The sequence below is a fragment of the Filicampus tigris genome, chromosome 12 (assembly GCF_054856515.1).
Source record: "Filicampus tigris isolate MCC_2025a chromosome 12, RoL_Ftig_1.0, whole genome shotgun sequence".
Classification (NCBI taxonomy): Eukaryota; Metazoa; Chordata; class Actinopteri; order Syngnathiformes; family Syngnathidae; genus Filicampus; species Filicampus tigris.
Genome location: NC_141228.1, coordinates 19534997 through 19547921, shown reverse-complemented (window position 1 = coordinate 19547921; position 12925 = coordinate 19534997). Strand labels below are relative to the sequence as shown.

At 42.7% G+C, this 12925-nt stretch overlaps 2 protein-coding genes across 2 annotated transcripts; both read left to right on the top strand.

The window, feature by feature from the left end:
* Positions 1–4424: 4424 nt before the first annotated feature.
* Positions 4425–5944, top strand: foxe3 (forkhead box E3). Its single transcript, XM_086047537.1, has one exon. It carries the CDS (start codon positions 4505–4507, stop codon positions 5738–5740), a length of 1236 nt encoding a protein of 411 aa, XP_085903663.1. The 5' UTR covers positions 4425–4504; the 3' UTR covers positions 5741–5944.
* Positions 5945–10434: 4490 nt separating this feature from the next.
* On the top strand, positions 10435–12212 carry foxd2 (forkhead box D2). The gene has a single exon (XM_086047471.1). The coding sequence runs from the start codon at positions 10612–10614 to the stop codon at positions 11680–11682; it is 1071 nt and encodes a 356-aa protein (XP_085903597.1). The 5' UTR covers positions 10435–10611; the 3' UTR covers positions 11683–12212.
* Positions 12213–12925: the final 713 nt, after the last annotated feature.

Here is a 12925-nt window from a genome sequence, read left to right as displayed (position 1 = left end):
TGACCTGCGGGGGCAGTTCTAATCGAACCCTATGAACTCTGCCTAGCAACAAGATTCACATTAGCAGGAAAAATGTACATTTTATAATATCAGCATTGAATCAATTACAGTAAATTACCTTATGAGTTTGCATGCTTTTACACATTTTTGAGGCGATGACGGCGCCAGTGCTGGTTCTGGATCAGCTATGTGAAAGTTTGCACATCACAGACGTGCATCATACAAGCAAGCATGACTGTGTGTGCGTGTGTGTGTGTGAGAACCATGTGCAGTGCTTTAGCAGAGCAGTGTAGCGTGCAGTGCAGGAGCCAGCAGAAGCGGCCCAGGCGAGCGCGGCCCCCGCTCCCCTGGTAATCCCTGCGTTTTCAGGAGCCCTGGCCCGTACTTGATGGGCTTGAGCAAGAAAAAGGTTGCGCTCTCTCCTGTGTTTCTCCCCATGTCACTCTCTCTCGGTCTCTCACTCTTTTATTCAGCCTCTTTTTCTCATGCGCGGCCCCCCTCCCCTCCGTGTCCTCGTCCCCTGGAGCCACTTTTGCGAATGACTGGCTTCCAAGTGTTAACTCAGCAACTTTTGTTTAGCCCGCTCTCATCCTCTAGTTCGCATCACATGTCAGAGTGCTTTCCTCAAAATGGAATCTTTCAAACTCAAATGGTTGTGCTGGGGATTTAGGATGATATGGGGACAAAAGAGATCATTCACAAATTGTAAAAAATAAATAAATAAATAAAATGCATGATATGCTGTGACGCCTCCAAAATATAAAATATGTTTTTCTCTCAGAAAAGCCCTTTGTTTAGGTTAACTCACGGTTGCTCTATCGATTCTACTGCAACTATCTACTGTCTACAGAAAGTTGTTAGTGAACAACGTATGCTAAAACCAACTTCAATAGTTGGTTCTTGTTCAACGCTCTGTCTATCTAAAACAAAGATCCCCAAACTGCCTTGGAATAGTCATCACAGTGTATGACGTGCTGCAATATCTCTGGAATGAAAAACATATTTTCCTGGAAAACAAGGGATATCATTTGTTTCATTGATCATGAAAAATGCTGCAATTCAAACTATGTGTACGTTTTTGTAGGATTTCGTCCTAAATGATATTGTTTTTATGATTTTTTTTTAAAAATTGTTTTTATTTACAGTATTTATTTATTATGTGTGTGTGTGTGGGAACAGGAAGCCGAAATTAGACTTTTGCAGAAAACACCTCAAATGTTCGAGAAGTAGGGACAGATAAGTAAATGATGGTAAAATACAATAGTAGAAGGAAAAGCTCATTATCCAAAGCATAACACATCATGGCAGCAATGCTATGGCATATGCATAGACAGCTGCTAATAGAGGGAGGACAGGAGACATTTTGTGTATCCATACTCCATAGAGTATGCTCTGATATCATACAACAATACCATACTGTATATACTGACTATGACTTCAAAGCCATTAATCATCACCACGGGTCCGCCATAGGTGCCCGCTTCCCGTCATCCTCGTCCGCCAACACAAAGTAGCCCCCCCAGAGATGACTGGACCCCCTCCCGACTCGACCGCTGCTCTGTCAGACAACACTAAGCCCAGCTAGCTACTCACAGCCAGTGGCTAACAGCTTCAGACAGGCGTGGGAGCAGGACCGTATCCAAGCAGGATCTGCCCCCAGAGCTGCCAGGTCAGCCAGGACAAACAGGGGCTCAGACCAGGAAACGGGCCCTATGCCTCGGGGCCCGAAGCCTCTTGCTAATCCCCCTCCCATAGCACCCACTCCGGAGCCTCCCTATACCTCTACGGCACCTCTTCACTCTCTCTTTCTCTCTCGTCCATCAAGCTGGCCATAATACAACAGTTAGTTCACACCAAGCAATTTAACTGGCCAAAAAAAAAAAAAACATACCATCAGTGCTACAACAGCAATCACATTTTTAACTTTACATATCACTCCAGTTCACAGGTGCTTTAACCTGTTAATTTGGTCAGTTGTTATCAGCATGGGTTACACCAAAGGATTTTGTTAACTCTAGTGGGTGGTGGCCGATAGGCATGCAAAGAAATTAATAAGAAGTGTCACTTACAATAACTTTGGTCTGAAATGAAAACATCGCACCGCCTTTTGACACAGCCCGCGTTTTGCGGTAGGCTATATTTGGTATCAAGGTGAAAAGTAACCGCTGTTGGCAAGGTTCTTTTGATGGAGCGGACGGGCAACTTAGACCGTAGACTAGCTAGCTACTTAGCATCGCCAGTTGATGATAAAACTAACAAGCAAGGAAACAGAAAGCTTTATGATAAACTATTTTCTAAAAATGCGACTGTATGTTGAAGGCCAGAAGGCTGTGATGATAAGATACGCTGGATGGCGGTAATTGAGGCGAAAGGGGCTAAATTAACCTTAGCCTACACCTGTTAACTCCTTTCTGCTGGCTTTATGCTAAGCTATTCAGTTCTTCTCTTGCGAAGATTAAACACGAAGAACACGACACACAGCTACAAAAAATGTACTTCATGTTAAAACAGCATACAGTGGTAATATTTTATAGGCCCACGTAAATATGGCAAGAATGAAAATAGCACGCAAGAATAGGCAGTGAAGTTATCCTCCAGCCACAAGCAGCTAGCTAGCTAGCTTAACAGCGTTAGTCGCTTAAAATTATATACAGTCATTTATGTCAGAATGCTAATAAGTGTTGGACATGTAAAATATGTCTAACTAAGAAAAACAACAAATGAAGCATTTTAATGGGATTTTTCTGTCTGATTCTTCTCCTTGATAAGTGAAATATTTACGTAAATTTCAGACGGCCCTGCATGTTCCTTTGACCCCCGCAATTATCTTCATCCCTTTGTCTCCTAAAGTAATCAATTAGAACTGTTGTTGCACTGCTACATTTAAAGGCTGTTGTGTGCATATCAGTTGTGTGTAGAACGGTGTTATCACTCGAAAATCCGTAAGACAACACGTCTTGTCCCCGACCAGGAGACTGTTTGACGATCACTTTCGGAAAATGAAAATGAAATGAAGGGATATTTACTTTTCTTCCCCAAAAGCTTTGATAGCTCAATTGCTTGTTTTCAGTGGGTTGTTATTATTTTTCAATTGCCGTATTGTCCGTTGGGTTTGCAGTAGCACGGAGCAGCTCTGCGAGTGTTGTTTCTGCTCTGAGTATACAGCCGCCATGCTGGGACAGCAGCACAGTGGCAAGGAATCCGAACTTGAAGTGCCACTTATACTTCCATTTCATCATTTTCCATAGGTAAATATTGTACTTTCTCCATTGTGCCCTCATTTATTACATTGAAGAGAAAACAACACGCTTTTAAAAGCGATATTTTGTTGTTGTTGTTTTAGTTTGTAAACATGCCCAGTGCCCTGACACAGGTGAAAATGGAGGAAAGTTCCACAAATGTAAACATTCATCAGGTTACCTCTTTTATGCAATATGCATTGTGTACAGTTAAGGTCTAAATGTTACAAATCATGTTCAAAATTTCAATTTGATTATATTTTAATTTGATGACTGGTATCCTGTGGCTGGAAATGCCACAAGATGCGTTCGAATGTTTCAACAACATATTTGGAACATTTTGTTTTGAAGATAAAATATTTACTTGTAACATAATTCAGAGTATGCTATTCTAATAAAGTATTTAGAATATTGGATATGCATGTATTGCAAAAATGTATTCATTGAGATGGAACCTTTGGAAATATAAAAAATGAAGCAATTACTATAATTCTAATATCTCAGAGCACATCTTAGAACATTTTGCACTTCGTGTAATTTCCAGTTTTAAGACACATGGTCACCAAATAAAGCTACAGTAACTCCAAATGTGACATTTTGGGTTCAACTGCTGTATGTGAAGTTATTCAGAAAACATATTTACAGTTCAGCAAGTACACTTACGTCATGTAAATTATGTGCGACAGCTTTATATTCATTAGCTTAATATGTATAGTAAATTCCAGCCCTTAAAATAAAATAATAATAATAATAATAATTCATAAAACAACAAAACAACAACATTTTTTTGGGGGGGTAGTAGTTTGGGGGATAGTTGTACTAACAATCTCTAAGTAATTCAATAACGCAGTTGTAGAGCAAAATACAACCGCAACAGTAATTGTCAAATTGATACTTCTTTGTTATACCTCATCACTCATCTAAAGGCATTTTAATATGCAGTATTATGATTTGATTTGATATACGGCCAAATTACAAAACGGCGAAACACCAATAAATCGCATGGATTCTTGTTTTGTGTATGACTGGAAGACTGGCATCAATGTACAAATCCAAAATGTTTTGGGGCAGCTGCCGCTTCGTCATCAGCGAGCTAGTTGCGTCATTGCTCCCCCACCCCCACCCTTATAAAACTGTCAGCGCCTCTGCATCTCACCTGGAATGACACCAAGCACCCAACACATGAGGACACGCCACAGGCTATTTTTCTAAAAAAAAAAAAAAAAACTTATTTGAAATAGAGACTGTTTACTCCTTTGTCTTCTATGAATCTGGCAAACTACTCGTACTACTCTGGCATGTGCAACATGACCGCAGAGACGCAGCACTCTCCCGCCGAGGTCAGCCCGGTGGTCCTGTCCCCCAACGTCAGCCTGGACTCCCCGCTGATGCTGCAAGGCCGCTCCAAAGACGGCGTCCTGATCAAGTCGGAGCCGCGGGGGACCAGCCCCGACGCCGAGGACGGGGTCGTGCTGGGCCAGACGGATCAGGAGCACCTGCCCACCGGTAGCCGCCGCAGGAAGCGGCCGGTGCAGCGGGGCAAGCCCCCCTACAGCTACATCGCTCTCATCGCCATGGCCATCGCCAACTCCCCCGAGAGGAAACTCACCCTGGGGGGCATTTACAAGTTCATCATGGAGCGCTTTCCGTTCTATAGGGAGAACTCCAAGAAGTGGCAGAACTCCATCCGTCACAACTTGACCCTCAACGACTGTTTCGTCAAGATCCCGCGGGAGCCCGGCAGACCCGGTAAGGGCAACTACTGGACTCTGGACCCCGCCGCCGAGGACATGTTCGACAACGGGAGCTTCCTGAGGAGACGCAAGCGCTTCAAGCGCACAGATGTGAGCACCTACCCGGGCTACATCCAGAGCTCCAGCGCCTTCACGCCCACTCCGATGGGAAGGCCTTCCTACCCGAACACCCTGTACGCGGGGATCGGGTCCGGGTACGCGGCCTCCTCCCCGCACCCGGCCATGTTGCATCACTACCAAACGTCCTCCGTCGGCGTGTGCCAAGCGCAGCCGCGCATGTTTAGCATCGACAACATCATCAACCCTCAGACGGTGGGGGAACTCAACCCCCAAGCTCTGCAGGGGCTCGGCGGGGGCGACCTGGCCGCCATGACCTCCAGCTGCTCGGTCACCGGGGGGGACCCTTCGGCCTGTTTCCAGAGCCAAAGCGTTAACCAGTCCGTCAACATGCTGAGCAGAAACAGCGGGAGCATCTCCTCCAATATCTCCTCCAACCTCACCCCGGCGTACTCTTACTCCTCCCCGGCCTCGCCTCCCAACCTGACCGGCATGGCCCAGTCCGGTTTCTCCCCCGGGAGCTCGCAGGTGTACTGCCCGGGCAACAGGCTCACACTGCCGACTCTGCGGCCGAGCTCCTGCGCGGAGCACACGGAGCAGCTCCTGGGCCTCTCTGGTCCCATGAACAATTACAACAACTCTTACATGAGACAGGCCAACTTTGCATCGGGACTGGAGCGATACATGTGAAAACATTGATAAGGGATTCATCAAATATTCTCATTCATATTTAGTTTGACAGCAAAGGATCAAGCCTTGTGAGAAAACATTCCATTTTTTCCAAGCCATTTTGACACATTCCATGACGTCTTCTCAGAGATTTAAGTGTTTTATAAACTTTGAAAATGTGTGTTTTACGTTTTGATGTAAATACGTTTCTATTTTTTCAAACGTTTGACCATTGCAGTAGTCTGAAATAAATGCATTTTTAACGAAATGAACTCTCCACTTTTGACAGTTTCACATGCTCACACCAACTGCTATATTTTGAGTATAAAATATTCGATTAATTTCGTTTGATTACTAGAGTTATTCGCTAAGGGTATGCAATATTTAATTAAAAAAACTCACTGCATACAGCAAGCATACACATCGGTGTTCGAGTTAAATTTCCCCTTGAGGGATTACGTTGAGTTTAATAAATACACAAAGAAATAAAAAATAAAATGTATAATTCAGCCTCAATGTAAAAGCTATTACCAAATCCTCTATCATGTCAGCGTGTCACATGCATAAAAGTTTAAAACTTCAACTCTCTCAAAACTTTACAAATTCCGCCCCCCCCAAAAAGTCAACAATTGTTATATTGGAATTTGAGATGAATTTTGCAGCAGCGGCTGGATGACTTTTATAAACCAGAACCAATTTTAGATTTCACAATTAAACATCATATTTTGCACATCTTGTGTAAATTTCATTTTGTATAAATCCGCAATTAAAATAACAATGATGAAAATCTCTTTGTAGATTATTAAAAGGAGAAATATATTTACTAAAAAAAAAAAAAAAAAAAAAAAAAGGGTGATTAGAATGGTTTGACAACTTTCCAGTATTATCACTACAAATTGATATTTTTTTCCCGATGTAATTTTGCTTGTATTCTTATGACTCTTATCACATTGAACGATTTTAATGAAGTCCAAATAGAATTGTTTCAATTATTTAAATCACAATCAGAGTGAGGTATTTAAAATCAAGCCTGTGTCGTCTAATGACGACAATGATCGCCGAGATTTGTATGGAACTATATGAACAAATCTTTTCAGTTACAACCTCAATGCTTCATATTAGCATTTTGTATCATTTAGCCTACACCAGAAAATTCAAGGAGATCATATCTTTTTATTCCAAACACAAATCAGTACCCGGTTGTAAAGACCAAACCGACAGCAGAACTATCAACTTTAGCATTTGACAAAAAATGCATTATTCTACTAACAAGATCAATTTTCACTAGCAGTATAAGACTTATTTCTTCCAACATAGCAATTTATGGCTATCTGTTCTGTGTAAACACATTCAAACTAATGTTGTTTTGTCTCAACTTATTAGTGGGTCTGTTAATAATAATGTTAGCTAACAACTGCAGTGATATTTTCTGATTCTTGATAGTTTGACTCATGCATGGGACAAACTGACATCACTCGCTTTCTCATGATACACAAAACCTCAGCTGTTTCTTGGGGACCCCTTCTGCTCAGGGCCAATACTGACATGTAAGAGGCAGGACTGCGCCACAGACGTAAAATACTAAGTAGTAGGCATGCAACGCAAGACAAATTTATATTTATCCAGCACATTTCATATGCAAGGCAACTCAATGTGCTTCAAACAATCAAAAGCTCAACACCTAACATCTGAAGACATTCAAAGACAAAAGTAGCTTATTGAAATTACTAAAAGAATGTACACACACAATATTTAAACACATTTACAAGCAAAAGATTGAAAGAAGTTCAAAAGCAAAGGGGAAATTACAAAAAGACCAAGTAGTGACATTTAAAAAAAAAATGATTGCAACTTATTGCATGCAGCATAACAGCTAATTTCTGCTTCACCATGTTTGCTTTGAAACATGGGGTCCATTTTGACCCGAGTTTGGAGACCTCAAAGCCCTGCATCAGTCAATCAAGTATAGTTCTTTCATATTTTCAAGACCCAACCCATTTATTTATAGACCAGTAGCAGAATCTTAAATATCTCTAGTGGTTAGAATTAAAATAAGATGGACTAACTGTATATCTAGTACATACATTTTGATTTCACACTCTTGTCCTTGCCATATTATTGTTGTGAACACACAACAAAACTAGTTAGTCCCCCATTTGTGCACAGTGACCTAAAGCACGTGCTTCAGTGATATCCAACTTGGAAGTTGTGGTCCGCCGACCTCTGTGTTGACCACACACAAAATGATTTCAACAGGATAAAAAATTATGATCATTCACCCCCACCGCTTTCTGAGTAAATGAAAAATCACCGAACACAAACCCAGATCACAACATAATGGCGAAGGATATATTTTTTCGGAGACATCTGATAATCGGGCCATTGCAGACTTTAATCGGAAAGGGGAAATCGGTGTCACAATTGGTCTGATTATCGGTGTTTGTACCTCGCTTTTATTGCTGCAACAATATCCTCCATGAGATGGAGTCAAATTTTTTCCGATAATATAGACCTCGCCAGCAAAAACATCCAATCTCAAATCAGTAAAAGCTTTCTTTCAAGGAATAGCCAATGCACTGCAGGCTTTTTTTTATTGCTGTATTGCCTACGAGCAGCAGAGGGCGCTTTAGCCTCACAAATCCAGGTGAATAAAAAACAACGGACGAATGTTGGCAATGAGTCAAATAATATGCATAAGAAAATGACTAATTAAAGCAGATGGTAAAAAATACATTTTAAAAAATAATAAAGATAAATTGTCATTTTTTGATGATTTGCACAAAATTAAAAAAAAAAAAGTGCAGTACTGTATACAATATAGTATATTTTGAAGGACACCATGAATACAAAACGATTTTACCTTCAGGACAAACCTTTCCTTGAAATTATGCAGACCTGCGAGTATGAAAGGAAGTAATAAAATATGATTAGTAACGATATAAGAAATTGCATTACATGCAAACTGTGTGACGCAAGGGTGAAACGTGGGGTAAATAAATATTTGGACCTCAACCCCGCCCCCAACATTAATAATTTTGCTCACTAACACAAACCAAATGTTTTCAGTTGATATGGTTGTTTATTGTGCATGATGACAGACAAAATATCAGTCAAAAATGCGTTAGAAGGACAAGAAAAGTTCTCAAATGTAGTGCATTTTATTGAGGGAAATCAGGATTTGAACCCCGAGCAAAAAGACAAACAAAAAAATAAAATGCACATATTTAATTGAAAAGTTGTGCATTTTTCAATGGTAATTGGTTTTGGATTTTTTCTTTGTAAGTGAGCAAAATTTTAAATTCAGCAGGGGATCAAATAATTATCCAACCAGTCACTGCATCAGATGTAATTCTCAGACTTTTGAAACCATCAATACAGGCCGCTAGATGGCGCCTGTCAATTAAACTTTGACTCCGGACCATTTTACCTTGCACTTGCCTTCATATTTCCGTTTTTTTTTTTGGTGTGGATTCATGTGCACAGTAAGAAGTCATGAACTATACCTGTCCGTCGGTTGGCTGTATTAATATTTATCTTAAATATGTGACCTTTTGTCTATGAAGGAGTGCAGGGCATAACACGTCAACAATGCAGTTGAGCATGGGCCGTATGTGCACTACCCCCCCTCCGTCTTTAGGTCATTTACTGTTTTACAGGTACAGTTCAGCACTAAAGAAAAAAAGGGGGGGGGGGGGGGCTACGAATACTGTGACTTCTTAAGAAACGAAAACAATAACATGAGACAGAGCACTATGATTGGCAATTTACCTGCAGCCAGACATAATGCGTTGAATTATGTGTTGCATTAGCAGCATGAATTAATAAAACTAATGATATAATTGAAGAGTAAAAACAAAACAAACAAGTATCAAATGAAAAAAATACTCAAAAAACTGTCAGTACTGGAAGACATTCTAGATACATAAATTAAAAACGATAAAGCTGTTGAAGCGATAAAAAAAATTAATAATAATAATAATAATAATAATAATAATAATAATGATAATAATAATAATAATAATAATAATAAACATTGGACAAATTGTCTTATTTTGGTTAACTGCACAAAATAATTCACATAAAAACCAATAACTACGTTTCTAATTCCAACAATTTAAAAATACTATCAATACTGAACCAAAAACAATTTACAAAAACTATAAATAAAATATATTGACATACTAAAATGATTATTATTCTAATGTCTAATATGTACGGTTCATTGACAATTATCACTGAAAACGAGACAAACAAAAATACATTTTATTGCAATCGATTTGGACTGTTCTGAAAAGTTAACTATTCGTTCCCTGTCAATATATATATATATATTAATTAATATTGAGTCATATGTCAATATGGCCCAGTTCCTGCGCGTGCATGCGTCACCAATCACGTGATCAGGGTGTGTCTATAAATGCGAAAGCAAGCAGAGGAGGCTATGTGGCTCTTTGGGTGCACCCTTACTTGCACGTGATCATCTTGAAATTTCTAATATCCTGCATGGGTGACTTTGAAAAGTCACATTTGACACGAAGCGGTAATGGCAGTGGAGGATCGGATGAAGATCGATGATCTATGATTGACTTGTACGCCTGGAAAGAGAGAGAGCGAGAGGGAGGGAGAGAGAGAGAGAGAGAGAGAGAGAGAGAGAGAGAAGCGAGCAGAAGTTTCCTGCTGGATGACACTCTCGCCCCCAGAGCTCCAGGAGACACCAAAGGCTGCAGGTCCAACTTGTTTTTGTCCTCTTCGCTTTCTGCATTCTAGAACCATGCGTGCGTTGAGTGCCCGGCGACACGAGTGCAGCCAAGTTCTGGCGCGGTTCTAGAGTGTCGGTGGGCTCTCAAGGAGGAGACCATCTCGGCAGGAGGGGAGGAGGCTGCACGAGAAGGATGACTTTAGGGACGGATATGTCCGACAGCTCTGCATTGTCCGATGATGTGGACATTGACGTGGTCGGGGGGGACCTGTCCGTCGGGAAGGACGGGAAGTACCTGCCCCACGATTTCAACCTGGACTCCGATGATAATTACTCCCAGAACGCCGAGGAAGGGGCGTCCTCGCCGGGCCTGAGCAGCTCCGACTGCCCGGCGGAGCAGATGGGGCTCGGCTCCGAGCCCGGGGCGGTCCTGGTGGGCGACAAAGCCAGGAAAAGCGCCCTGGTGAAACCGCCTTACTCCTACATCGCGCTCATCACCATGGCCATCCTTCAGAGCCCCAAAAAGAGGCTCACCCTCAGCGAGATCTGCGAGTTCATCAGCAACAGGTTCCCCTACTACCGAGAGAAGTTCCCCGCCTGGCAGAACTCCATCCGGCACAACCTCTCCCTCAACGACTGTTTCGTGAAAATCCCACGGGAGCCCGGCAACCCCGGCAAGGGCAACTACTGGACGCTGGACCCGGACTCGGCGGACATGTTCGACAACGGGAGCTTCTTGCGAAGGAGGAAGCGCTTCAAGAGGAACCAGGGCAACGAGATCCTGCGGGACGCCGGAGGCTTCCTCCCCGGGTTCGGATACAACCCGTACGGATACAGCTACGGACTTCAGCTGCAGAACTTCCACGCCGCGCACAGCCCGTACCACCCGCACCACCACCCGCACGCGGGCGGCTCCTTCCCGTTCCCCAACGCGCCGTGCACCTTGCCCTCGCCCATCTTCCCCGCGGCGCCCCCTCCCTTGCCCGACTTGAGGAAGCCCTTCTACCCGTCCCTGGCGCCCGTCAAGACGGACTCGAGCGCCCCGAGCCGGCCGTCGTTCTCCATCGACAACATCATCGGCGCGGCTAATTCCGCCGCGTCGTCGTTCAGCGCGCAGCCGGGCGGGCAGGCGCACATCCTGGCCATGCTCAGCCCGGCCTTGGCCTCCGCTTCCAGCCACTTGAGCCTGGCGCAAGACTTGTTACAGCCCGGCCCACACGGGCAGACTTTCCCCAGCAAAAACTTGAACACTTGCCCTTTCTGAAGACAAAAAAAAAACTACAAAAAAAACTGCCCTGAACTGAACATATTTTTATGAATAAAAAGCCAAAAGCCAAATGTGGTGTGGTCCTGTGTGAAGGTAGGCTGAACATTATAGGGGGGTCGGGGGGTGGTGTTGTAACTATTGTGTTTTGGTTTATTTATGCTTTTGTAAATATGTGCATTTGAAGAAACAATGATCCGTCCATTATAACGCGGCCTCCATTTTGTTGTAAGATAAATAACACCGTTAAGTTCAACGTGTCACCATGCACGAAGAGTGGGATTTAACATTTTTACGTGACATTTTGTGTTTTTAATAGCGTGGTGGCATCATGAGACAGACAACTCAGGTTTTTATCTTAAAAAAGCAAAGGGAAAAAAACAGCATCAGCCCGAAAATCTCCTGTGTTTTTTTTTGTTTTTGTTTTATAAATTGTGTTTTTGGTTTAAAAGCACATTACCTCTATTCAAACTTGTTGGTTGTATTCCACATACAGTTTAATGTCATGTGTTGCCAATAGGAAAAGACAAGTGTTCATTATAGGTCATTTTTTTGGGGTTGTAATGACAAAAATAATAAATGTTTGTGGATTTGAAAATAAGGAATCTATACTTCTAATCTTTTCATTGGAAGAACAGTTAAATGTAATTTTATGATGAATGGATCGCGAGGAGGGGGTCTTGCATTCATGCACATTTCATATGTCAAAAACATCAGTGGGCGTGGGGGGCCAGCATTCACCCCGTTTTTGGCTATTGCTTTTCTTACAAAAAAAAAAAAAGGATCCCTTTTCTAAAGGGCCTTAAACTACACTGAGCAAAACTTGGCGGTTTGTAATTGAAAATGGACAATATCCCTATAAGCTCTTTAGATTTCTTGGAGCGAATTAAGGGGGCTTTCGTTGCTAATTTGTAGCAGCATTTTCATTGGGGCTCCTAATCCAGCGTTTGTTGACGTTGTCAGCGTGGACCCCCGGATCGGGGTGACTCAATGCGGGCACAGCGAGGGGTCCCCCTTTGGCGGGCCCGGTGCAGCCACACACGCATTTAGGAGCCCTGAAAAGCAAATGTTCTCAAAGGGCCCTCGCGTTTGCAAAGGGCCGCTTTCATGTCATCGGCGTTGTCTCGGAACATGGATGAAAAGAAGCAGTGGGAGACCCCCAAAACAGGCCCAGTGGTCTTTTCTGAGCGGAGCATGTTTGTGGACAGAAGGAGCCTGCATGCGAGGCTTGGGCTTTGTGCGC